This window comes from Rhincodon typus, chromosome 13 (assembly GCF_021869965.1).
Source record: "Rhincodon typus isolate 14 chromosome 13, sRhiTyp1.1, whole genome shotgun sequence".
NCBI lineage: Eukaryota > Metazoa > Chordata > Chondrichthyes > Orectolobiformes > Rhincodontidae > Rhincodon > Rhincodon typus.
Genome location: NC_063344.1, coordinates 64,448,084 through 64,475,246, shown reverse-complemented (window position 1 = coordinate 64,475,246; position 27,163 = coordinate 64,448,084). Strand labels below are relative to the sequence as shown.

The window sequence follows — 27,163 nt, the reverse complement described above, 5'->3', positions numbered from 1 at the left end:
GGGGGGATTGGTGGCGGCAGGTCTGTTGCAAATTACACTGAAGAGAAAGATTCTCCAATATCACAAATAATAGCTGTAGACTCAGGAGATATGTCTGCTGAGAATGTACTCTGAAGAGTTACATGTGCAGCGTTTTTACAGTTTAAGAGGGCGAGAAGCATGCTTATGCCCAGGGAATGTGAGAATGAAAGGTGTGGTTCCTTGTCTACTCTGATCATGTCTTTGAAATGGAACACCGATGGTGTATTGGAGAGCTGGGCATGAGAAAGTTGGCATTCAATGCCTCTACCACCTTACTCTATATAGCAAGAGAGATTGGTGAGGTTTGCTGCCATGGTTACGTTGCATTGTTGGCCCTCTGTTCTCCTTCATTGAGGAAGTGTTACAGATGGGATTCTAAGGAATTGTAGCACCTTCCTCCTGATCTATGTTCTGTCCCTTGTCCCTTGTTGATTGCCTCTGTCAGGTTCTCCTGCTTTACATATTCTTGTAAAGTCACCTGATATGTTAAATGGCACTGGACTCTAGTTAGCAAGCCTTTTCCAGTCATCCAAGTGAGCCAAGCATCACTGCAGCTGCAATCCTCAACCAGCATCATTCCTACAACCAGCAACCCTATTCTCCCCAGCAGGTTACTCCTAGTTTACACAGATGGAATGAGAATGACTGGATTGGTGTACAGAGAGAGGCAGGCACTCAGCGGGCTAAATGGACTCCTGTGCTGTAATGACTGTAAGGCTCCATCACTGCTTCAGTGGATATGCAAATAAGATGGGCCACAAAATTTAAGTGTAAATACTTCTACAAGCTACAGGATGCCCCAGTTCAGTTTCCATTGTTGTAAGATCAGTGCAGTTCAGCAGCAATGGGGCCACTGTGAAGCAAGTGGTCATGAAAAATCTCAAGAAACATTGAAACAAGCTCAGACATATCACTGGGACCGCTGGTTTCACTGAGAGATTGTGAATGGCCCGAGTGTGTGAAATGCAGGTACATTGCAAATCACAAGGTGCCAGAATGGCAATCTACATCACATGGCAAGAGCCCAAATGATCCCATTCAAAGAAAGCAAATCTCTACCCAGCACAACATTCCAACATTGACGACGACGAATTCTGGCTCACTTTGCACTCAAATGTCAGATACACATCACAGAAGGGGCTTCTGAGCACTAGGGGTGACAAAGGATGACAGTCTCTTCATAAGTAATGCTGCATTGAGTGATCCCTGACTCTGACCTGGATGAATATGTTATCATTACCTTAAGAGTGGTATATCAAAGTGCCTTTGTGATAATGATAGTTTTTTCACTCGTTCATGAGATGTGGCAATCCCTAATTGCCCCAGAGAAGGTGATGGTGAGTCGCCTTCTTGAACTGTTGCCAGCCATTTGTTATAGATTCACCTGCAGTGCTGCTAGGGAGGCAGTTCCGAGATTTTGACTTGTGAAGGAATGATGGTATATTTCCAAGTAAGAATGGTGCGTGGCTTGGAATTTGCAGGTGGTGGCATTCCTATGTATCTGCTGCCCTTGTCCTTCTAGAATGTAGAGGTCATGAGTTTGGAAGATTAGAGAGTTCAAAATTTGTAATATATCACTTTATACTGTAGGGAGTAGGTGAAAGGGGGGGGGGAAATGGACAGTAAAGCACAGGTGTCAAATGGTGACCATGCCGACTCTGTTATCTACATTAAAATACAGTAAAACACAGTCTCTTGAGATCAACAGGAATGAAAATCAGGCAGTTTCCACATTGGGAAGTCAAACTGCATACCAGTCTTACGCTGGGAACAAAGTAGAAAATCTATCCACTAGTTTCAATGCCCTGTGGTATTATTCGGAATCATATATTCTGTGATGGCTCAGGGACTGTCAGACATAAAATTCCAATGTAAATAAATTCTGAACATTCCCTTACATTGTCCTGTATGCATGGGCCAGGGGGCACAGGAACATACAGACCCTCATCCAGGCAAACAGTTTCCAACAGCCAGCGCACTGAATATAGTCAGTCACTCATCTCTGCAAGCTAATGAGAAGTGACAGAAAAAAAAAATACAGTAACGGAAAGCCTGGTTCTGGTCCCATTGTAAAAGTGTTGCTATACAGATGATTCAGCAGTGTGGTCAAACAGGCAACGACCATCAACGCTAGCACTTGAGACTACTTCCACTTTCCTCAAAAAGGAGATTTAATCAACGTTCTTACAATTATGAATGGTTTTGATGGTCGACAGGGAAAGATCGCTGGGGAGTCAGCAACAAGATGCTATCCACTTAAAACCATCTCAAATTGAGTGGGAAATGAGACCAGGAGAATCTTTATTTACACAAAACTGTCACAACTACGGAAAATAATGCCATGTGAAAGACTGCAGCAATTTTTAAAAGGAAGATAAACATTCAATGCAGGGTTATCTGGGAGGTGGACAGTGGAATTATTTTTAGAGAGTACCAGCAAAGAGTTGGCACAGACAGAATGGTCACGTTTTGTGCTGTAAAAGTCCATGGTTCAATGCAATCCTTTTCTCTAATGTAGGCTAGCAAGCATATTTGTTTTGGTACTCTATTGTCAATTCAGGGCCAAGGTTCAAATGCAGCTCATGCTGATGGGATTAAAGTATTCTCTCTCTGATGAAACGTGATTAGCGTCATCCAACTGAGGGAGAAGGATCTAAAGGTTTTCTTAACACCCAGCCATGAATTTTACAAGATGACAGTCTGGGAAATCTCAACCCAGGTGCCAGCAAATAAGTGATAAGTGCATGCTGCAGAACTGTTGTAATATTTTAATTCTAACTAGCACAAGCTTAACATGAATGGAAATACCACACTGGTACAGCAAGAGAGGTAGGGGTTTTAAGCACGCTGTCAGGCAGTCTAAGGGGCTCTGTATTATACACAATATATTGGAGCCACACTTGTCTGATCGAAATCTGCACAACTCTACCACTACGACAACGCAATCCAAATTCCCAGCAGTCACATCTCTCAGCTTGAAGAACTTACACACAGCAGACACACAGAAGTGAATACACAGACAGATTCACACTCAAATGCACCCATGTACCACGGGCATTCACTCACCCATTTGTTCACTCACTCTCCTCTCTCTGTTTGAACACAAAGACAAGTATGAGTGTGTGCATCTGCTCTCCCCTCACTTCCTTCCACACACGCGCAATCTTCTTCAGTTAGTTATGTGTTGATCAAATTTCAGCTGTCCTGGTTTTATTTTCCGACTCTGACATCCCCAAATTGAACAAAGTGACTTTAGGACATTATGGCTGACTCTAGAATGGGTGGCCTTGTCTTTACAATGTGTTAACTTGTGGTGGATTTGATTAACTAGCACCCATTCTTCTGTTGTCTTCTGATTTTTGATCTCCTTGCTTGCATCAGCTAGAAGGCCCTAAAACATAAAAAAAAACTTAATGTGAAGATGCCAGAACCTCTTCCTATTACCTTAAAATTGTTAGGTGAAGGCAAGGGATAGGGAGTGGTGTCATACAATGTCTTGAGACAACTGAGGCCTACCAATCTAGTGTAGAAAGGAGTAGAAAGAAAATACAATAACAAAGCAATGGTTTCATGGCATACCATGAGTTTTAAAAGTCTAAATGGATTGTAGGAGGAAGGCATGATTGTGGAAGGCAGACTTGAGAAGCCAGGAGTAGGAGAAGATGTTCAAAGAAGCTTTGGCCCAAACAGTATTAATGAAATACTGAAAGACATGTTACACACACCAACACTTGAAATGCACATGTACAGTCCACACGCACAAAGGGGAATCATTCTGCTTTCTATCCCCAAAATAAAACACCTACAATGGTCCAAACTTTCCGGTCAGTGTTGGAACCCCTATTTTGAAGGTGACCAGATTAAAATTCTATCCAATACCAGCCTTTGATTTTACTGGCCGATTGTCTAATGGGGGAGCCTTTTCAAACTTGGTCAGTGCAGGGAATTCTTGCAGGGAGCAGTGGAGAAAATCAGCCCAGAAGCCACATACCTTTTTTTTATGGTTAGGAAGTCAGGAGATGTGTCAGGGTTTGGAAAAACCTGCCAGAGGTTTAGTGGGGGACTTGGGGGGAAATCTGAAGTGGTGGAGATAGGTGGTTGGAGAGTGGGTCACTCTGGGGCTCAGGAGTTGGAAGGAGTGGGGTGTTTGGGGAAGTCGAGGGGAGGACTACTGATTGTAGAGTTACTGAGGAGTTCGACTAGGATTCTTTTGTCTAACATTACCATCCAGGTAATTAAATCAGAGCTGTTCAAAATCTCTGGACATTAACTTAGAGACATTTTGGGTGAGTCCTGGGAAGCAGGGGAATTTCCCATTGGAAGATCAAACTTCCTGGGCAATTCCTATGGAGTCATTGCATTGGGACTTCTATGAGATCCTAGGACCAGAACATTTGGAGACATTATTTAACAACACAGATATCACAACTACACATTCATGTGAAATAACAAATGCATGGTAAAATGATGCAACGCGGGAGGCACACATATAGTGACGGGCAATTAAAAACATGTTAAAAAAAACTGATTTATTCATGAAACAAGCTTACCAGTAATTAGTTAATGTCTGAACAACCTTCTGTTTCCTGGAGAAGAGAGAAGGGTCATTATAATAACAGTTGGACTCATAAAAAAACTCATTGCCAAGTAACATCTAAATCTCATCTGTGCTGAACATCTATAATCTTAACATCTCTAGGGTCTGACTATTCTACACTTTATTTCACTGTAACATTGGAACTGCAGGTAAGTTTTTATTTGGCAATACTGTCTGGCATTAAGACCTTGCTGAAGTGTCTAAACATTGTTACTGAGTTGGCAGTCTTGGTTCGGCTGGTGTCCAATTAATAGAGAGAAGGCTATGATCTTGATGTCTCGCAGAAATAATTTTTTAAAAAGTCTTTCATGTGGGAATTGCTGCTGTCCAAGCTTGATTGCCGCTGAGAATGCAGTGATGCTGCCTCCTTGAACTGTTGCAGTCTATTTGGTGTAGGGACATCCCCAATGCTGTTAGAGAGAGAGTTTCACGAATGGTGATTCAGACCCAAGTTAGGATAGTGTGTGGCTTAGAGGAGAACTTGCAGGTGGTGGCATTTCCATGTACCTGCTGGCCTTGTCCTTCTAGGTAGCTTAGGTTGTTGCAGGTTTAGAAGAGGATGTCAAAGCAGACTTGCCAAGTTGCTGCATTGCATCTTGTAGATGATACACAGTGCTGCCACTGTGCAGCTGTGGTAGAGGGAGTGGATGCTTAAGGCGATAGATGGAACAGCAATCACATGGACTGTTTTGTCTTGGATGACATGAAGCTTTTTGAGTGTTTTAGGGCTGCACTCATCCAGGCAAGTGGGGAGCATTCCATTACACTTGTCACTTATGAATGTAGACGGTAAATAAAGAGGCGTGTTACTTGTTGCAGAATTCCTAGCTTCTGACTTTCTGCTGTAGCCATCTTACTGTACAGCTAACCCAGTCCAGTTTCTAGTCAATAGTAACTACCAGAATGTTAACAGTGAGGCATTCAGTAATGATAATACTATTAGACATCAAAGGGCATTGGTTATATTCTCTCTTGTTGGAAATGGTCATTGCCTGGCACTAATATGGCATGAATATTACTCACCACCTATCAACTCAAGCCTGAATCTTGTCCAGGTCTTGCTGTATTGGAACATGAACTGCTTCTGTATCTGAGGCATCATGAATGATGCTGAACATTGTGCAATCATCAGTGAGCATCCCACTTTTACCTAATGATGGAGGGAAGGTCACTGATGAAGCAGTTGGAGATGGTTGAGCCTAGGACACCAACCTAAGGAACCCTCCTGCAGTGATGTCCTGGAGCTGAGATATCTGACCTCCAAAAGCATAACCATCTTCCCTGTGCCAGATAGGACTTCAATTTTGCTTCTAATTCCCATTGACTTCATTTTTGCTCAGAGGCTCCTTGATGTCATACTTAGTCAAATGCAGCCTTGATGTAAAGGGCAGTCACTCTCACCTCACCTCTGGGATTCAACTTCTTTGATCATGTTCCAGTCAAGGCTGTAATGAGGTCAGGAACTGACTGGCCCTGGTGAACCCAAACTGAATGTCCATTGGCAGTACCTAATCACTTCTAACTTCCTCATTCACAATGTCAGATCCTTCCTTGATTTTGGTGATATTGTCTGGGTCACACTTTCTTTTACTCCAATTGTTACAGTTTCTAGATTATCGATCATCTGTAATGAATTTGACCCAATGTTCTAATTATTATGTCTCTGGGTTATGAGACTGTCTGTTACATGCCAGATTATTGTAAATTAAAGCACTCTGTTTTATCTTACTTTTCCTTGTAGGTGATAAGAATTATTCATAAACCTACAATTCCTTCAGCTAGGCTTCTTACCAAATGATGGCTCACCATCCGACTGAACTGAATGCCTAAGATAATAAATCTTCCCGTTGCACAGACATTACTGAGTGTGGAGTATATTATTCAGGAGGTGAATACTCACTGGGTTTTCTGTGTACAACAGGCTCACAAACCTCTTTGTAGCAGGTATCCTGATGAACTTTATAAATTCTTTTATACCTTAAAAGCAAACATGAAACATGAGATTTATACTCCCACTGAGCGGTCGCAGAATGAAAGCCCAAACTTTCAATCTTCTCTAATCTCCACGACCTCCTGAAATATCCTGTTTCTTTCCATTTTTCTTTCCTCTAATTTGCTTTGATCAGCAAACTTCAAGGTTATCCATCTTTGTCAATGCCCAAATCTGTCTTTACACGAACATCAAAAGGCCCCAGTTTATATCATGAGGCCACACCTTTCCTCCTCTTCATATGTCCCAGGGAATGATTTTTACTAATGCATAAGCACTCCATTCTCTCAGACTAACACCTTGATAATCCTTGTGTCCTTTACGGCTTGCTGATTTTGATAGTTTCGCAAACTGACTCCCTGAATGATTCACATCCAAAGCAAGAATGGGAAACTTACTTAAGCTGGAAAACACTGTCCTCCCACACTGGAACAGATTTAGTTTCAGAGTACAGGCGTGTGCAGGGGTGAGGCAGCTTCTTACAAACTAAAGGCAAGATAAAAGCACCATTTAGAACACGACCCAGCATCAAACATCTTTCTATTTTGTTTCCTTTAATGACAAGCCAAAAGGCTCTGTGGTATACCCCAGTGTCACTATGTTATAACACACTGCCTATTCCAAACCTCCCACATTGCACATTATGAAACGCTGTTACACAGTATCCCCCGTTGTAGCTGATAACATTCACTATGTCAGATCCTTCCTTGATTTTGGAGATATTTTGTAGGTCATACCAGCTTTTATTCTAACTGTTATGCTTTCTAGATTTTCAACCATCCATAATGAATATCACACAATGTTCTAATTATTATGTCTCTTGGTTATGAGACTGTCTGTTACATGCCCGATTCTTGTAAATTACAGCACTCTGTTCTATCCTACACTCAGTGGTAAAGCTCTTAAGTATGATGCACGGCCTTAATAGATTTTGGCTCAGTAATCTTTTCTTACATAATTCACAGTGTTTTCCCTTGAATCCTGTTTCACAATCACACATGTATGAGTCCATCCCCTTCACGCAAGTACCTCCATTTTTACAGGGGTTTGAGGAACATTCCCATTGATCATCTGTAATTAGGGAAATAGCAATTGGAGATAACAGCACAAACAAAGGACTAGCAAACAGAAAGGCAAACAGACATTATACTGCAAACTGCAACGAGGACATCACATTGTAGCTGGCATATTGACAATCATAAACCTGTCCCACACTCAGGTACTGCCACCTTCTTTACCTTCACACAGCTTCCCCTGTTGTACATAGCTTTGAAACGGTTAATGCTTTCTTGAGAACAATAACCACCACCTATTTGGATAATGCCAAGGGAACGTGGTCAGTGTAAAGAAGGAGCTGGTAGGAGACAGACCTGGGACTAGTGTGTTCCAACAGTCTCTGGAGTAATGCACACGATATTCATGTTGCCTCTAAATAGATGCAGTGATACAATAACGTTAGAATAATTTTTGTTTTCTTCATTCATGGGAAGTGGGCATTTATTGCCCATCTCCAGTTGCCCTTGAAAAGGTGGTGGTGAGCTGCCTTCCATGTGCTGTGAGTAGATCCACAATGTTGTTAGGGAGGGAGTTCCAGGATGTTGACCCAGTGACAGTGAAGAAATGGAGATACATTTCCAAGTCAGGATGGTGAATGGCTTGGAGGGGAACTTGCAGTACTTATGTATCTGCTGCTCTTGTCCTTCTAGATGGAAGTAGTATGGGTTTGCAAGTGCTGTCTAAGGAGCCTTGGTGAATTTCTGCAGTGCATCCTTGTAGATGGTACACACTGCTGCTACTGAGCATTGGTGGTGGAGGGAGTGAATGTTTGTGGATGTGGTGCCAATAAAGTTGGCCATCTTGTGTCAAGCTTCTTGGGATTGCTGGAGCTGAACACGGTCAGGCAGGTCGAGAGTATTCCATCACACTCATGATTTGTGCCTTGATGATGGTAGACAGGCTTTGGGGAGTTAGGAGGCGAGATATTTGTTATTTTATTCTTAGCTTCTGACCTGCTCTTGTAGCCATTGTGTTTATACGACCAGTCCAGTTCAGTTTCTCGTTAATGTTAACACGAAGGATGTTGCTAGTGCAGGATTCAGTGATGTAACACCATTGAATGTCAAGGGTCGATCATTAGATTCTCTCTTGTTGGAGATGGTCATTGGGGAGGCAATGGCCTAGTGGTATTATTGCTAAACTACTAATCCAGAGACCCTGGTAGTATTCTGGGGACCTGGGTACAAATCTTGCCGTGGCAGATGGTGTGATTTGAATTCAATCAAAAAAATCTGGAATTAGGAGTCTAATGGTGACTCCAAAAGAACAGCTAGCTTCTTTGACATTTATGAAAAATTCCAAGACTTGTTGAAACTATACTAGAGACTCTCCAGCCCAGATCTGGGAATTCTTGGAATGGAAAACCACAGTTGCAAGTCCTCAGGAGCCCTAACTGAATCCTTCTCTTCCTCATCCTGTGCCATGTGAAGTCCCAGGCACTACAGGAGCAGAGATCATAAATCAGACTTGCAACCTGTGTTTTTTGTGTCTCAGCTCTAACTGGCCAGCGTTAACTCAATGTTACTAAATGGCTACTTGGACCTTTAGTTTAATTATCCGTTATTAGGATAACTCCTCACTGAAAACTAACCCCATACAAAAGGCGTCCACAGACTCTTCATAAGAATCTTACCTGGTTTAGTGTTGGTCTCAGATTCTTGGATCTCCAAGGCCAGACTAATACGATTTGTCGATTCTTCCAAGTTTTCCAGTTTGATTGGTGGCTCTGGGCCTAGCCAAGAAATCAAAGATGTGCAGAGCCATCATTTAGATCAAGATGATGGATCAAACAATACAGCACTGCTTTAAAACACCGGTCCTCGGCTGCAGGCATTTCTGGTTTGCCATGAGCAATTTTCACCTTCCAGCAGTGCATTGAGTGAATGAAGGACAACTCAATGCACTGAGGAGCTATTCACTTCATGTTAAACTGAGTGAGTTTCAATTTTCGAATCATGCAATATCTGAGCCATAAGTTAGAAGATGGCACAATGCAATGCCGCTGAATGAAGCCAGGATTATTGTGACAATCTGCAATGTGACAGAATTAAAAGTCACTTGCAACATCTGCAGTCTCTCTTTATTTGATGATGCTAATGTGAAATCAGCTTTGCTTGTCAATAAAACTGCCATACTGAGCCACGCAACTTTCTAAGAAAATGAATTGGCACGAATATGCTTTTGCTTGTAATTTCCATTAAGAATCAGTGTGGAAGCAGGCCATTCGGCCATTGAGTCCACACTGACCCAGAAAAGAGCATCCCAGCCCATTGCTAATCCACCTACCCTGCACATCTTTGGACACTATGGGCAATTTAGCATGGCCAATCTACCTTACCTTTGGACTGTGGGAGGAAACCAGAGGATCTGGAGGAAACCCATACAGACACAGGGAAAATGTGCAAACTCCACAGAGACAGTCGCTTGAGGGTGGAATGGAACCTGGGGTCCCTAGCGCTGTGAGGTAGCGGTGCTAACCACTGAGCCACCATGCTATCCATGTCATGTCATGTTGATGGAATTTGGAGGCAAATTCTATCGCACTTTGTGGATCAATTGGTGAAAAATCAATAGGGTATTTGTAAAATAGTCATAACACCTGAAAACGAATTGAATCAAAGTTCCAAAGATTAAAAAACAGAGTCTAATACAGTACAGTGCTAAATCCCTTTGACCAAAATCATGGTCATTGTATTCTAATGTATCCCTCTGGTTAGCTCAGCATCCTTTTTTTCAGTTATAACTCTGAGAAAGATGTTGGATACTTCTTCGTGCTAAAGGTGCTATGTAAACGTAAATTGCTGTTGTACTGTGAAGGGTCAAGTCTTCTGGAAAATTAACATCAACCATGCAAGCTGACTGCGTTCTGGTACCTACGTGTCAGGAGAGTTATGGGATTTTGCTGCAGATTCGAAAAGGTAGCACTGATTCTCCCTCTCCCGTCCAGCATCTCCGAGTATCTGAAAATCAAATCCAAGCCAACTTGCTTTATTTTTCCGTCAAAATTTCCAATTCACACAGGATCATCGGATCGTTAGCAGCTACAACATGAGTTGAGTCAGAGAGAAACAATACAAAGTGCAGTTGCATGCAGCCCTTTTCTGTGGGTTGCTACCCGTAATCATTGAAATCTGAAATGAGCTTTGCGGTGCACATATACACTTCCTGCACAACTTGTGCCAGGTGCCATACTCGGGATAGAGTTAGAACACAGGCAGTGAGTATCTGTTAGATGTACAGAGCGTTGGCAGATCATGATATCAATTAAAGTTTAACTTGACTTTATGCCAATGTTCTCTTAATATTTAAGTACTAATTAATGCTAAGGTTTATTGCTATATTAACACCCTCTTGATTGCCCACACGGCTGACCAGCAGCAGAAAGGATCCTGCATGAGTGTCTTTGATAAGTGTCATTAACTACTTTCAGAGTAGCTGCTGTTGATTTCTGGCTGTTGTTAGGATTGTACATTATATGACTCTTTAAAGTTGCTAGAGTTTACACAGAGTGATATAGCATCGCTGAACAAGTCAGTCCCGATCTTATGACTTGCCAATAGACCAGTTAGCTCAGCTGGTGGGATGGCTGGCTTGCAATGCAGAGTGATGCCAATAGCGTGGGTTCAGTTTCCACATCAGCTGAGGATACTATGATGGTCTTGCCTTTTCAACCTGTCCTCTCATCTGAGGCATGGAAACCCTCACGTTAAACTCACAACTGGTTGTCCCTGTCTCTACGGTCCTCTGGGACTACAGTATAACCTGAACATTTTCCTTTTCAAATAACAGTCTAATCCCCTCTTGAATGTCTCAGTTGGAACTGCCTTGACCTCCCTTGGTCCTTTTTTGCTTCATCTGTTTTACTTTTGTTGGACCTTGGTGTAGTGTTCCTCATTTAGGGAGGTCATTTTCTAACTTGGCCCCACTGGAGGGAAGGCCTGAGATTAGAGTTTCATTGCAGGCAAGGGATTTAAATGAAGATTTTTTTTTAGAAAGTGAAGTGTTCCACCTACTTTACGATTTGGGAATTGTCCTCGTAGCTTCCATTGCCAGTTTCCATCTCATCAGGCTGCAATGTGATGTGCAGCTGATTATTGTACATGCCACAATCCTCAGGATCGGAATTCTCCTTTGAGTCTCCTTGTGTTTCCCCTTGCCTTGTGTTACTTTGAATTCTCACTAAGGAAAGGCACAACACAACTGGTGTCATTAGCTGACATTGGCCCTTATAGGTGGAATTAAAATCCTCACCACATCATAACTTCCAAGACTGTAAGGCCTTAGGTCACTGTCACTGAAGCCTATTTGAAAGATCTGAGATATTATTCAGTCACTTGGTCATGCAGAACTTGAATACTGCTGAAAAAAAGACATTGCAATATCTTGCATTCATCAGGACACAATCACAAGAATACCAAAACTCAAAGGAAACAATAGAATGGCTTAAATCATTGTTTCCTTTGAGATTTGGTATTCTTGTGACTCTGTGCTTAAAGGCAAGTTGAAAAGCTTCACCAGCAAGCCTTTTTTTCTCAGTAATTTAGTGATCAAACATACACCCAGTGTACTGACTGTGCAGAACTAGTATTGTACATGTGTTCCTTCAACTACTCACAGTGACGTTTTTTGCTGAGTGAACCAAATAGCAGTTACATAGCACCTTTGACTTAATGAAACAACCCAATGCATTTTACAGAAGCATCGGAAGACAACAACTGACACCAAACCAAAGGAGGAGATGTTCGGATAGATGACCAAGGGCTTGGTGAAGCAGGTGGACTTTAAGCAGCATCTTATAGAGGAGAAAGAAATGAAGAGGTTAATAATGGACTACCACATTTGAGGGCCTAGGCAGGTGATGGCAATGGTGGGGTTAACAAAGTCAGCGGATGCTTATAAAGTTAGAGTTGGAGGGACATGTAACTTTTTGGAGGCTTGTAGCACTGAAAGAGGTTATAGAGATCAGTAAGACTAAGAGCAGGGAGAGATCTGGCCACAATCATTAAAATGTTTGAAGGTGTCACCTCAGTGGCTGTAACCTAACCTGGCATTTGCTCTCTTTGCACAGGTATAAATGTTTCCTTTACCATGTCCAAGTCTTTCACAGTCTATGGAGCTGCACACTTGGTTAGTGGGTAAGTATTCTTCTGAAATTCGTGTACAAATACTCCTTGTCCTACAGTGTTGCTGAACAAAGCGACATAGGGATGCGCGTTCATAGCTCCTTGAAACTGGAATCACAGGCAGACAGGGTAGTGAAGAAAGCGTTTGGCACACTTGCCTATGTTAGTCAGAGCATCGAGTGTAGGAGTTCGGGTGTCATGTTGTGGCTGTTCAGGTCATTGGTGAGGCCACATCTAGAATACAGTGTACCTGTTTGCCCTTCTATAGGAAGGATGCTGTTGAACTTGAGGGTGCAGAAAAGATTCACAAGGATGTTGTCGGGACTGGAGGGTTTGAGTATAGGGAGAGACTGAATAAGCTGGGGCATTATTCCCTGGAGCATCAGAAGTTGAGGGGTGACCTCATAAAGTTTTATAAAATCATGAGGGGCATGGATAGGGTAAATGGTCAAGATCATTTTCCTTGGGTAAGGGAGCCCAAAACTAGAGGACATAGGCTTAAGGTGAAATGGGAAAGATTTGAAAGGACCTGAGGGGTAACTTTTTCACACAGAGGGTGGTGCATGTATGGAACAAGCTGCCAGAGGAAGTGGGGAAGGTGGGTACAATTACAACATTTAAAAGGCACCTAGATGGGAACATGAATAGGAAGGGTTTAGAGGGATATGGGCCAAATGCTGGCAAATAGGACTAGGTCAGATTGGGATATCTGGTCAGCATGGACAAGTTGGACTGAAGGGTCTGTTTCCTAGCTGTATGACTCTATGACTGTACTTCAAAAACACCTCATTGGTGATCAAGTGCTCTGGGTCTTTTTGAGGTTGGGAAAGGTGCTATTGAAATGCGAAGTGGTTTTCTAGACAAGAGGATCGATGCAACCAGAAAGATCATTGCAAAGTAGGGAGACACTGCCCTGACAGAGAGATGGTAAAATTGAACAACATTGGCAAAATTAATGCAAAACACAAAAGTAAGTACAATTAAACATAGCAAAACCAAAAGACAAAAAACCAAATTCATCAAGCTACTACAAACATTGCTTTAGGGCCAGGATGTGATCCATCATGTTGATGGAACTTCAGTGAACCTCAGAGGTTTAGTGTGAGATAAGAAGTATAAATCACTGCTGGAAATACACTGGCTGTTTTGAGATGGATCTGAATAGAACTATGCTAGGTCATTGCCATGAAGCAGTAACTCAATTTGACCTCCTATTCATAATTTCCTCCAGGTCAACATCAGGGTGGACAAAGCCTGTGTCTTCAACCCCTGCTCCATTGACACTGATGACATCTTATTCCCCACCACACAGTCACACTGAAGCCGATTCTCTGTTCAACCTTGAAGACGAGGCTCCCATCTTAGGTCAAAACCACTGACTTAAAACCTATATCCATTTAATGTGAAAAACACCATGGGTCATTTCTTTAACTTAAACGTATTATATAAATGCACAATGCTGCTGTTGACTGTTGGAGGTGATTAAGCTATTAAAGAACAAAGCATCTGCAGCTACGTTTTGATAAGACAAGGAAAATTCTGAAGAACAAATGAAAACATTTTGGTGAAAGGTTGATCCACATGCAGTATCTTTACTGGTGTACTATTCTTACCTGTAAGGATGGTAACATTCCCCATCTTGCAGTTAACTGCAGTTAACATCATCTTGTTCCCACTTTTTATCTTCTGATACATCTTCTGTATAACTCACCCTCTTTTCCAATCTTCCCTTTCTATCCTCCTCTCAAATCTGTTTCCACATAGTATGCTCTTTTCAGTCCTTGTGCCTTTTTACTACTTCCCTTCTGTCTGCCAATTTCCATCTTGTCTACTCTAAGTCTCTTCAATCTCCCTTCCTGATATATTTTCTCTCTTATCATTCTCTGTCTGCACTTCTCTTCATCACCCCTGCATTCTGCACCCTACCATCCCAGGTCTGGGTTGCATGCCCTCTGCAGTATCTTCGATCTCCAGTTTGTATTTTTATTATACCGTTCTCTCTCCAATGTCAGCATGTTATCTTGTTCCCATGTCCCATCAACTGCCTGTATCTTCTCCTGGCCTCTTCCTTTTCCCAGTTGGTATGCGTACTCTAATCTTTGCTCTCCCTTATTTATGTCCACTCTCTCTTGTAAAAAGATTGTGTCCTTTTTTTTGTTTTTATGTCTTTAAAAACTGCAGACTGCAATTAAAAATAACTTTTTTAAAAAAAATCACTCATGGGATGTAAGCATCGCTGGCTAGGCTCGCATTTATTGTCCAGTCTTAGTTGACCTTTAGAAGGATATAATGAGTTATCTTCTTGAACGACTGGAGTTCACACTCTGTAGGTAGATCCACAATGCCATAAGAGAGGGAATTACAGCATTTTGACCCAAAAACTGCTATTTTTGAAAAACTTGGATTTACCAGATTGGTTGCATAATATCACAGCAAGGGATTTGACCCTATTGTGACCTCTGTTTTCATGGCTGTGGATTCCTGCAATGTGCAGATGATCAGGAGCCAAGTTGTTTACAAGTAGTTCATAGCTAACTGAGCTGGTTGGAATAGGGCACAAGTTACGGAGACCCAGACACACACAGGTAGTGAAAGAAAGAGTGAGAGAGAGAGAGAGAGAGAGAGAAAGAAATATGCAAAAGAACGTACAGTGCAGCTCGCCCAGCAGAAGCTGCCTGTTCTTTGCAGTAAAAAAAGTTGAGATTTGAAGAAAACCAGGTACCTTTCTTCTACCCCTTGCTGTGAGCTGTGATCATTGAATTGACAAATTTGAGACATTCACCAAGTGAATTAATCACTGCGTACTTCCTACAAACCAGTGAAAGCTTCCAGAGGAAGACAAATAAATAGCGAAGGCCTTCCTAATCAAAGAAAGATCATCTCATAATTGAAATCGGGAAGTAAAGACCACGAACTGACTTTGCAGTTTTTTTCTACTTCCAATAACGCATTTTCTCAGTTTGTTTGTGCGTGTGTCTGTGTTTGTGTGTATGTGAGTGTGCGCAAGCGCGTGCGTGTGTGTGTGTAATGGGAGTTTAAGGGGATTAGCATTTTAGTTAGTAAAGTTATATGCCAATGGTTTATATCTATATATCTGTAGCTATAATTACTCATAATAAATAATGCTTCTTGCCGCGTACAAAAATCTGGTCCATACTTTCTATCAAGCTTGATCTGACAGTCAGTAAAATTGGAGTACTGTGTATACCTTAACAAAAACTTTAACAGCACCCAAACCCAGTAAAATATTTTTTCCACAGCATGTCAGTGTAGCCATCAAAGCCAGGATTCGTTGCCCGTTTGTAACATAGAACATAGAACATAGAACATTACAGCGCAGTAAAGGCCCTTCGGCCCTCGATGTTGCGCTGACCTGTGAAACCAATCTGAAGCCCATCTAACCTAAACTATTCCATTATCATCCATATGTTTATCCAATGACCATTTAAATGCCCTTAAAGTTGGCGCGTCTACTACTTTTGCAGGCAGGTCATTCCACGCCCTTACTACTCTCTGAGTAAAGAACCTACCTCTGACATCTGTTCTATATCTATCACCCCTCAATTTAAAGCTATGTCCCCTCGTGCTAGCCATCACCATCTGAGGAAAAAGGCTCCCACTGTCCACCCTATCTAATCCTCTGGTCATCTTGTATGTCTCTATTAAGTCACCTCTTAACCTTCTCTCTAACGAGAACAGCCTCTAGTCCCTCAGCCTTTCCTCATAAGACCTTCCCTCCATACCAGGCAACATCCTGGTAAATCTCCTCTGCACCCTTTCCAATGCTTCCACATCTTTCCTATAATGTGGTGACCAGAACTGCCACTTGATCTGAGTGGTTTGGTAGGGCATTTCAGAGGGTAGTTAAATGTCAATCACATTGCTGTGGTTCTTCAGTCACATTTAGGCCAGATTGGGTCAGGTTGGCAGACTTCTTTCCTAAAGGATACCAATGAATCCAATGGGTTTTTACAACAATTAATAGTAGTTTGGCCAACATCACAAAAATTCAATTTCAATTACAGATTTATTCATTGAATTAAAGCTCCACCAGCCACCATGACCTACAACTGTGTCACTCTTCCCACTGTTTACATCCTCTCAAAGACTCCTCCCTAGCCTGTCTCCTTCCACGCATATCCTCAGCTTAATCAGCGAATGCTTCCGAATTCTGGCTTCTTCTACTTACACGTGCTGATGGTCAGGTAGGCAGGATCGCTTAATAGCTTTCCCCTCTCGGTGTCCCGCACTGCCATTAGTGCCAGGTTGTACCTACGTCCAGCGGCAAGGTCACGGAGCGTGTAGGCCGTTAACTTTCCATTGGGAATGTAGCGGCTTTTCATTTCACAGGGGGTTGTGCTATTGAGAATGTAACCATTACTTGGGCCAGTCAGGGGGCTATTCCAGCGTAGCCTTGCTGTTGTTGTTGTGACACCAGCCAGCACAAGGTTCTGAGGAGGCAGTGGCCCTGTGACAGAAAGACACAGTGAGCTTCTGTTAGTTACTTTATTCCCGGAGATGTCCTTTCCACCTTGCTGCAATCACAGTGGCCCATGGGAAGCTACATTCCAGTCACTGAGAACCAGAAAATCAGATTCCATTGCTAGACATAATAGGACTATCATCAGGCACTTGAGTTTACATCTTGGAAGCATCTGTGGAGAGAGAAACAGAGTTAACGTTTCACATCACGACCTCTCATCATCGTGTAATAGGCACTAAGCTGTTGAAATAAGGGGAAGGTGGAAAAGTAAACATAAAGAACGTCTGTGCCAGGGTTACAGGTAAGAGGGATTAAATGGCAGAAAAGTTGATGGGGCTGAGCCAAAAACAGCAGCAATGAAAGATGGAGTTTGTTAGCTGGACAGCTAGTTGGCAATGGAGAGTGATGACAACAGTGTGGGTTCAATCCCTACACCAGCTGAGGTTACCGTGAAGGACTCTCCTTCTCAACCTCTCCTCCTGCCTGGCACGGTGACCCTCAGATTAAACTGCCACCAGTTGTCTTTATCTCTAACTGGAGAGAAGTCCTGTGGTCCAATCAGACTATTACCACTTTACCTTTACCATTTAGTAGCAGGACAAGTAAAGAGACAACAGATGTGTCCACTGAAACAACTGCCATCTGAAAGCAGAAATAAGAAAAACAAGCTGAAACATACAAAAATGATGGGCAGGTATTATGGTCTGAAACACCTTGTTGAACACAGAAGACATCAAAATTCATTTCATTCCCTCACTTCACCCCAACTCTTTTGTCTCCTGTCTTCTACACTATTACAGACCTTTATCCCTTGTGTTCATTTTCCACCTTCCACTACATGACAACCTTACAAGGTTCTAAGGAACATGGTCCAACATGTGGGGCACAATCGGCGATAAGTACAATGATACCTATCTTGATGTTGACAGCGACTCGCACTATCTTTTATGTTTTTCACAAGTGGTGCGATGAGATTCTCACTTGGTAATGGGGAGTTGCTAATTAACAGTTATTATTGTTTTGTTGATAAAGCTTGCCTCATGAATATTCAGCCTTCCATTTTACCAAATCAGCTGATGTTGGAAAAACTCGGTAAGGAAACCAAAGAGAGCATCTGGTGTATTCAGCTCACGTTGTGCTCTGAACGACTGCCATATTGGAACAAGAACAGAAGTTGCTGGAAAAGCTCAGCAGGTCTGGCAGCATCTGTGAAGAAAAAAAAATCACAGTTAACATTTCGGGTCCAGTGACCCTTCCTCAGAACTGCTCCACTATTCAATGCAATAATGGCTGATCTACCAAGAACTCCACTTTTCACATCTCTTGATGCAAAACCAAAAATATGTCGATCCCAGCCTTAAATACATTGAGCAACGAAGCATACACAACTATTTTTGTCAGAGAGTTTCAAAGATGCACAATCATTTATATCTCAGTCTTAAATGATGGGTTTTTATCCCGAGACTGTCCTCTTGGGTTCTAGACCATCCAGCCAGAAGAACCTGCACTGCAGTATCTACCCAATAAGATCACCTCCCGTTCTTCTAAATAAAAAACTGAAAGAACTGTGGATGCTGTAAGTGAGGAACAAAAACAGAAATTGCTGGAAAAGCTCAGCAGGTCTGGCAGCTTCTGTGAAGAAAAAAATCAGAGTTAATGTTTCAGGCCCTTCTGAGGAAGGGTCACCGGACCCGAAACATTAACTCTTGACTTTTTTCTTCACAGATGCTGCCAGATCTGCTGAGCTTTTCCAGCAACTTTGTTTTTGTTCCCATTCTTCTAAACTCTGGAATATCATAGATCCGGTTTACTCAGCCTCTCATCAGAGCACAACCTTCTCATAGCAGTGAGTAATCGAGTGAATCTTTGCTCTATTACTTTTCATACAACATTATTCCTCCTTAAATGTGGAGACCAACACTGTGCACAGTGTTCCTGGTGTGGTTTCCCCAAAGCCTTACACAATTCTAACAAAGGCAGCACGGTGGCTCAGTGGTTAGCGCTGCTGCCTCACAGCGCCGAAGACCCAGGTTCAATTCCATCCTTGGGTGATTGTCTGTGTGGAGTTTGCACGTTCGCCCTGTGTCTGTGTGGGTTTGATCTGGTCTTTGCCCATAGTCCAAAGATATGTTTAGTGGATTGGCTGTGTTAAATTGCGCACAGTGTCCAGGCATATGCAGGCTAGGTGAACTAGCCATGGGAAATGCAGGGATGGGCTAGGTCTCTGTGGGATGCTCTTTGGAGGGCTGATGTGGACTTGATGGGCTAAATGGCCTGCTTCCACACTGCTGTAGTCCTTTACTCTTATGCAGTAAAGGCCAACATGATATTGGCCTTCCTAATTGCTTGCTGCGTCTCCATGTTAATCTGCTGTGTTTCTGGTATGAGGACCCTTAGAACTTCAACACTTGGAAGCGTCATGTCTCTCTTCACCAAAAGGTAATAAATGCACAAGGGACTGTGCTCTTGGCCTATGGGTTTCCTGATACAGAAAACATAGGGAATCCCACTAGTTTGTCCTTGCATGTAGTTACATTATTATGCAATAATGTGGCAGCAATGTTAACATTCCCTGAATGAAGTTTATAAGAAAATAAAATATGACACAAAATCCTAAAAATGAAGAGCAAACACTAAAACTGTGGAAGTTGTCAGGACCTTACTTGAATAATGGAGCAGACTTGGGAGGGTGAATGGCCCACCTCCGTTCTTAATTTTGATGTTCTGCCATGAGGGGTTATCAAAGCTTTACAAAACACTCTAACGGACTGACACACAGTGACCATCAGTTCATTTAATCCAAGGAGCAATGATTGCCTGCCTAACCCACTGTCAAGCACGAAGCTTAGACACTTTCAGGTGCAATGAGGTGTGATGCCCTAAAGAATGCTTCAGAGCTGATCAGAACCTACGTGTCCACACAGGCAGGGGTGGAGCCGCAAGACCCTCCAAAAAGCTTTCCCGAGTGTCCAGGCTCATCTGTGGCACGGCCTCCACTGTGTAAAATACTCCCGGAGAAAGGTCCCTGCGGATGAACAAGAAGGAAAAACAAGTGATCCATTACTTTAAAGGTCATCGGCCTGGCCATCAAGCATTCCTTGCACCATACCTCGCTAACCCCAATCCATCCCAAAATCTTCACAGTACTGACTATATTTGGGATATGGGTGCACAGGTACAGGAGTCAGTCAAGGTACAATGCCCACTATGTCCAGTGATCAGCCTGCACTCTTGACCCCAGAATGTACTCGTCAATTGTGGTCATGTCAATGTCGTATTACAACCTCATATGATGGGCAGGATTTTATGGGAAGGTGGCGTCGGGGGGGCGGTTTGATGTGGTGCGGTTTTGGCTTGATGGCAGCCAGGAAGCAGGGGGCAACCCAGATAGTGACTTTGTGAGGGGGCTCTCAGCCATCTTTTGTGTCCACTGATCCCAATTAGTGCGCTGTTAGCTTTTCAGTCTCAGGAGCTCCATTGGGAGGCAGTGGCTATGGCAGGGGCTACATGCAGCTGAGAGGATACGAACCTCAAAACATGTTGAGTGCAGTTGGGGCCAAAAAGGAGCAGAAATTGGGGCAATTGGAGGAGATTGGTAGGAATATCATTGCTGGGTGAGGGAAAGGGTGGAGCATTATCACATTGGCAGCCATTCCCACTAGGGAGTTCTATCTGGGCCACATAACAATTGATTAGGAGGACCGTTCCATTCCCTGGACACCCATCTTCATGGCAGACATTCCATTTAAGACAGGAGTCACCAATCACTATTAAAATGTCAGTGTCAGCTAGAAAAGGCTTTTAATTGATTCATAAAGTGACACCAGGATCAAGCAACAAGGAAGGTGACAGCTGCTGGTGTTGGGTGCATATGAATTCAGTTTGGTTCAACCTAGCACTGGGTGTGTGCATGTGCAGAGTTAGAAATGCTTTCTTTTCTAAGGATTTCAATAAAAGAACAGATTAATTAAAGACGAGATAAAACTGAACTCAAATTAAGTGCATCAGATATACCCTTTTTGTCAGGAGCACATATAAGTAGGCAACTTGGTATGGCTTTGCACTTCAGAGTGCAAGTTACAATAGGGTTTTAGCGTTGAACATCTTAAAGGATTGAGAGGTGGAAGGACAGGGGTGTTTGGTTGATTTTGAGTAAGCAAAGCAACTGATTAGTCAGTAGGATTGGTGAGTATTTCCAGTCCTTAAAGAAAAAATAAGGTCTTTGGTTTGCTTTAGGTCTCTAGTCTGTCTCTTTTTCTTAAAAACTAGCTTGTCAAATATAAAGATTGATACTTATATAAAGAAATTACGATAAAGGGTAAAGAGCAGGGATACTAGAGCAATTCATTAATAAATTTAATAAAATATGATAGAGGTGGCAGGTAGGTGATGTGTTGCTGCTGCCGCATGTGGGAACTGCTGGATGCCGAGAAGATCCAGTCTGACTACAGCACAGTTAAAGGCCTGATGGCCATTGAGTATGCAGTGGCGAAAACCAACTACCTAACTATTCTAATCCTATTTTCCAGCTCTTAGCCAATAGCAATGTATGCCTTGGCCTCACAAGTGCACATTTATAGCAAGTATTTGTAGCACTATGAAATTTGGATGTGAGTCAAAAAACTGGAGTCTGAGCTTTAGACATTGTGCCACATTAGGGAAAGAGAAAGTAACCTGGACATTTTGCTCCAGTAGGTAGTCACAACCTGCAGATAACTACAGGTGAGGTAGATATGGGTAATCAAGGAGTAACCTTCAAGAAACCTCAGGCCCTGCAATTGCCTGACAGTTAAAAGGTTTGAGTAAGCTGTGGAGTTGAGAGTGGAGACTGTGAGGAGGACGAGCAAACTGGACATGGCACCATTGTACAGGGAGTGGGGGAGGAAATGGAGGCATTGTATTATTAGGGGACAGTATAGGGAATAATTAGGGAAATGGATATAGCTCTCTGCATCTTTGTGTAAGTCCCAAAGCACTTTGTTACCTGCCCTGTGCCAGAGTTAAGGACAGGAGAGGACCTTGGAGGGGGAGAGAAGGGATCCAGTTTTCATCATCCATGATAGTACCAGTGACATTGATAGGACTAGGACGGGGATTCTGCTGAAAAATATTGAACATTAGGAGGTATATTAAAGAAACAAAATCTCCAATAATCTTGGGATTATGACATGAGCCAATGGTCACTTGAACAAAATATCTAAGGCTCTAGAGAAGGCTTTAAACTCATTGGGCAGTGGTGGGACGGAGGCTGTTCTAGAGACAGGATATGTAAACTTACAAACAAAGATGAAATGGCAATATAGCAGGGCAGCTATCTAGGTGATTATATCCATAGTGGGACTAGTAAGGAACAGAGTACATGTACGTAAGAGAAATAACAGGATATTGAGGGCAGGGTTGGGGGAGGGGGCAGGCAGTGTGAATAAATGGCAAAAAGGCAAAGTTAATGTTTAGAGGGATAGGGGCCAAATGCTGGAAAATGGGACTAGGTCAGATTGGGATGTCTGGTCGACACAGACGAGTTGGACGGAAGGGTCTGTTTTGTGCTGTATGGCTCAATAATGCATCTTTCCCTAAAGATGCAGAATTAGGAACAAAATAAATGAATTCATGGCATAACAGAGCAGAGATAATGGATGCGCTGGAAATAAACTTCGAGGAATCCTGAGATTACAGAAAAGTCCCTGAGAATTGGAAAATTCCCCACAGGAACAGCTTTATTTAAAAAAAGGAAGGAGACAACAAATAAGTAACCATTGGCCATTAGCTTAAAGTCTGTCATTGGGAAAATGTTACAGTTGAACATAAAGGATGTACTCGCACAGCATTTAGAAATACATAATAGCATAAAAGAGTCAGCATGGCTTTATGAAAGGGAAATCATGCCCAGTGAAACCTATTAAAATTCTTTGATGCGTTATAAGCAGGATATATAAAGGGAAACCAGTGGGTGTAATATTTTTGCATTCCAAAAATCATTTGATAAGGTACTACACATTAGGCTATTTAATAAGAACCAATGGTGTTGAAGGTGGTATATTGGTATGGGCAGAAGATTGGCTAAATAATAGAAGACAGAGAGTTGGAGTAAAGGAAGCATTTTACAGATGGCAACCTTAACTTGTGCAAGAACCATGGGGATTAGGGCTGGGGCCACAATGATTTGAAATAGATATACTAATGACTTGGATCAGGGAAATGAATATATCATAGTCACGTTTGGGAATGACACAATAATAGGTAGGAATGCACATGGAGAGGATGACACAGAGTCTGCAGAAGGCTTTAGACAGGATAAGTGAGAAGCAAAATCACGTCAGATGGAATAAACGTGGTAACAGATGTGGTTGTACTCTTTTGCAGGAGGAACAGAGGAACTGAAAAGTATTCAATTGGAGAAGGACTGCAGAAAGTTGCAGCACACACAGATTTGGGATCCTCATGCATAAATCACCTAAAATACAGCGTACACATTCAGCGTGCATGAGGAAAACCAACTGGAATGGTAGTCTTTATTTCAAAGGGAATGGAGAGTATGAAAATAAGGAAGTCTTGCTGAAATTGGGCAAAGCACTAATCAGACCAAAGCTGGGACATTGCAAACAGCTTTGGGCCCCTTATCTAAGGGAAGATGTAATGGCATTGGAGTCAGTACAGAGAAGGTTCACTCGATGCATTCCAGGTACAAAGGGGTTTTCTTATGAGGAAAGATTGGGCTTATACTGATTAGAATCCAGAAGAATGACAAGCGATCTCTTTGAAACATATGATACTTAGGAAGCATGGCAGGGTAGATGCAAATAAGTTATTTCCCCTTCAGGGAGAATCTTAAATCCATTTAAAACAGATAAGAATTTTTTTCTCTCAGATATTAGTGGATTTGTGAATCCTTTCTTGTAGAGGGCTGTGGAGGCCAGGTCATTAAGTATATTCAAGGCTGAGATAGACAGAGCTGAGATGCAATTTGGCATTCAATTCTGGTCTCCCTGCTTTAGGAAAGATGGTGTGAAATTTGAAACAGTTCAGAAATGATTTACAAGGTTGTTGCCAGGGTTGGAGGCTGAATAGGCTGGGGTTATTTTCCCTGGAGCATCGGAGGCTGAGGGGTGACCTTATAGAGGTTTATAAAATCACGAGGGGCCTGGATAGGGTGAATAGCCAAGTCTTTTCCCCAGGGTAGGGGAGTCCAAAACTAGAGGGCATAGGTTTAAGGTGAGAGGGGGAAGATTTAAAAGGGACCTCAGGGAGAACATTTTCACATAGAAGATGGTGCGTGTGTGGAATGAACTGCCAAAGGAAGTGGTGGAAGCTGGTACAAGTACAACATTTAAAAGGCATTTGGATGGGTATATGAATAAGAAGGGTTTAACAAGATATGGGCCAAATGCTGGCAAATGGGACTAGATTAATTTAGAATATCTAGTCGGCATGGACAAATTGGACTGAAGGGTCTGTTTCCGTGCTGTACATTGTTATGAATCTATGACAGGTTGTAATCAGTAAGGGTATCACAGATTATGTGAAAGAGGCAGGAATGTGGAGTTGAGGATTAACAGGTCAGCCATGATCTCATTGAATGACAGAGCAGACTCAATGGGTTGAATGGCCTACTTTTAATCCTACATCTTATATTCTAATTGCCACAGTGCAGGTCGAGGCCATTCGGCCCATTATGTCTGCACTTGCTGCTAATCCTCAACATGTTATGAGCCCTTTGCTTCATTTTTAGAAGGCCTGGAGAATCCAACCCAAAGTGTGCAGGCAACCTGACTGGGCATTAATCAGTAATTAACATGCCTCTCCTTGCCACGCCACCAACACAATTCAACCACTGCCAACTCCAGCTGATCTGCGACAGCGGAGACAATTGTAGAGTCCCAAGCCTAGTTCAGATAGGACTAATGGATAAAGGTGAATCTCCATTAGGCAGTAACTGCCTGCTAATTTGTTGAAATATATCACATGGGAGTATTTTGTCAGTGAGTAGTGCCTCCTGCCCCGGTTAGCAGGACGAAGGTGGGAGCTAATGGGATAGGGAGTCATTACCGAAAGGTGTAGTGCGTGAGGTTAGACCCCAGCAAAACAGTTGTTTCTTCAGCTGAGTCAGGGGACTTCAGAGAGAGCTGGATAGCGCTGACAATGGATTGCTTTGGGTTGTGTAAAGACCAGGTGACGGATATGCTGGAGGCAGTAGTATTCACTACAGAGAGGTTTCCAATGGGACCAGGTTCTAGAGGGAAGAAGAGAAATCATCATTCAGACTGGGATGATTAGCTCTTTAATAGAAAGCTGAAAACCCAGTAATAGTTTAACAGAATTTGATAATTTGATCACATCTACCAAAGGGCTACAAATAGATCATTCATGGGTTTTACGAACTTCCCTTTCCATTTGTTAATCTCTGAAATCAACATGGCCCCAACTTCTGAAGTGTAATCAACTGCAAACTTATTTGAATGGTAGTTTAGATCAATTTTAGAGCAGTTGGCCACAACACACCCCATCCCCAGTTCACTACAGTTAAACTTTAATTCTTATAACTAAAAAAGAATCCTAAAACATATACATTATGAGCCAAGCATGCCCAACTGGAGATCTAACTAATCTGCAAATGGCAGCATGAGGGAGCATGCGTGGTAGGAATAATCCTATTGAAAGCAGAAAAAGACGGAAATACACAGAATGCCAATCAGCATTTAACAGAGAAAGATAAGTTACTGCTTAATGTGGCAACCATGTATCCAAAATGACCTTAGAGGAAACATCCTAGACCACAAGGAAAGAGGCAGGAGGGGGCAGATAAATAAGAGATAAAGCTTCAAATTTCAGTTTGCCCTATTTCTTCAACACTGGCTCACCATTTAATTGTGGCAATAAGTAATTACATTATCTCTTTAATTGATAGAAAGTAGCCAGACCAATGCATACAAGTTTAAACTTTTAGCAGAATTTTCTGTTGTATATAAGAAATGAAAAGGCAGAGACTGCTAAGAGAGCACACAATAACTCTATAGTTCTTATCATTAGCATTTCAGTGAGTTATTTAAATTATTTGAAAGGTCAGATCTCACAAGGTCCCTAATTGTAATCTTCTGCTTAGAGGCTTGTCAAAGAATCCCAAGAAGATTCCATTTAATCTGAACATCCCTCTAAACCTGCTTTGTTTTCTACTTGTCTTCCCACCACCATCTCTAAGCTCAAATTATCCATGAGCCACCTCTTGTTCCATTGAACTTCGTCCTAATACACTGTTGATGACGCATCTTGCCCTCCTGGACTCAAGGCTGGCGACATTGTTAGTGTTATTGTTATCACTCCCCTTCCTCAGGTACTGTCCCCTTCTCCTTCAGATCTGCTGCCGTTACCCTCTCCTCAAGAAACTAACATTTGATCCCACCGGCCTTGTGAATGTTTCATCTCCAACCTCCCCTTCCTCTCCAAAGTCATTATATGTGTTGTGGCCTCCCAAATACGTTTCTCTCTTTTCCAGCACAGCAGTTGTGAATTCATCAAATTAGATTGAGGTGAGACTGTGACAAAAGTAAACAATCCTTCTGTGTCTTTCTCGATCTGTCTGTAGCCACATGACACCATCCTGCAATACTTCCCTAACATTATTCAGATGTGCAGAATGACACGCACCTGGAGCCTTTCATTTCTATTTACTTGCCATTCTAAAACTTCTTACTTTAACGTATTTTTAATTTGGACTGAAATGAGAAAAATACTGTTTTAAAAATCAAGGATTGTAGAAGGCATCGCTGCACTTTTTTTTATAGCAAGTTACCACAACTTTATATGGACACCATGGTCAGCATGGACCAATTTGGGCCAAAGGGACTGTTTCCATGTTGTGTTACTCTATGACTCTATAACTACTGTAAGTGGTGTTT

At 42.3% G+C, this 27,163-nt stretch overlaps 1 protein-coding gene across 1 annotated transcript in view; it reads right to left on the bottom strand.

The window, feature by feature from the left end:
• Nucleotides 1-6: 6 nt before the first annotated feature.
• sned1 (sushi, nidogen and EGF-like domains 1) overlaps nucleotides 7-27,163 on the bottom strand; it is a 130,360-nt gene continuing 103,203 nt past the window's right edge. The window contains exons 18-28 of the mRNA XM_048604788.1: nucleotides 25,317-25,500; nucleotides 20,183-20,295; nucleotides 16,977-17,255; nucleotides 11,678-11,843; nucleotides 10,542-10,624; nucleotides 9,298-9,396; nucleotides 7,563-7,679; nucleotides 7,007-7,094; nucleotides 6,519-6,595; nucleotides 4,572-4,607; nucleotides 7-3,412 (exon numbers count right to left, since the gene is read on the bottom strand). Of these exons, the coding sequence (XP_048460745.1) occupies nucleotides 4,582-4,607; nucleotides 6,519-6,595; nucleotides 7,007-7,094; nucleotides 7,563-7,679; nucleotides 9,298-9,396; nucleotides 10,542-10,624; nucleotides 11,678-11,843; nucleotides 16,977-17,255; nucleotides 20,183-20,295; nucleotides 25,317-25,500 (1,232 nt within the window). The 3' untranslated portion in view covers nucleotides 7-3,412; nucleotides 4,572-4,581. The remainder of the gene's footprint in view (nucleotides 3,413-4,571; nucleotides 4,608-6,518; nucleotides 6,596-7,006; nucleotides 7,095-7,562; nucleotides 7,680-9,297; nucleotides 9,397-10,541; nucleotides 10,625-11,677; nucleotides 11,844-16,976; nucleotides 17,256-20,182; nucleotides 20,296-25,316; nucleotides 25,501-27,163) is intronic.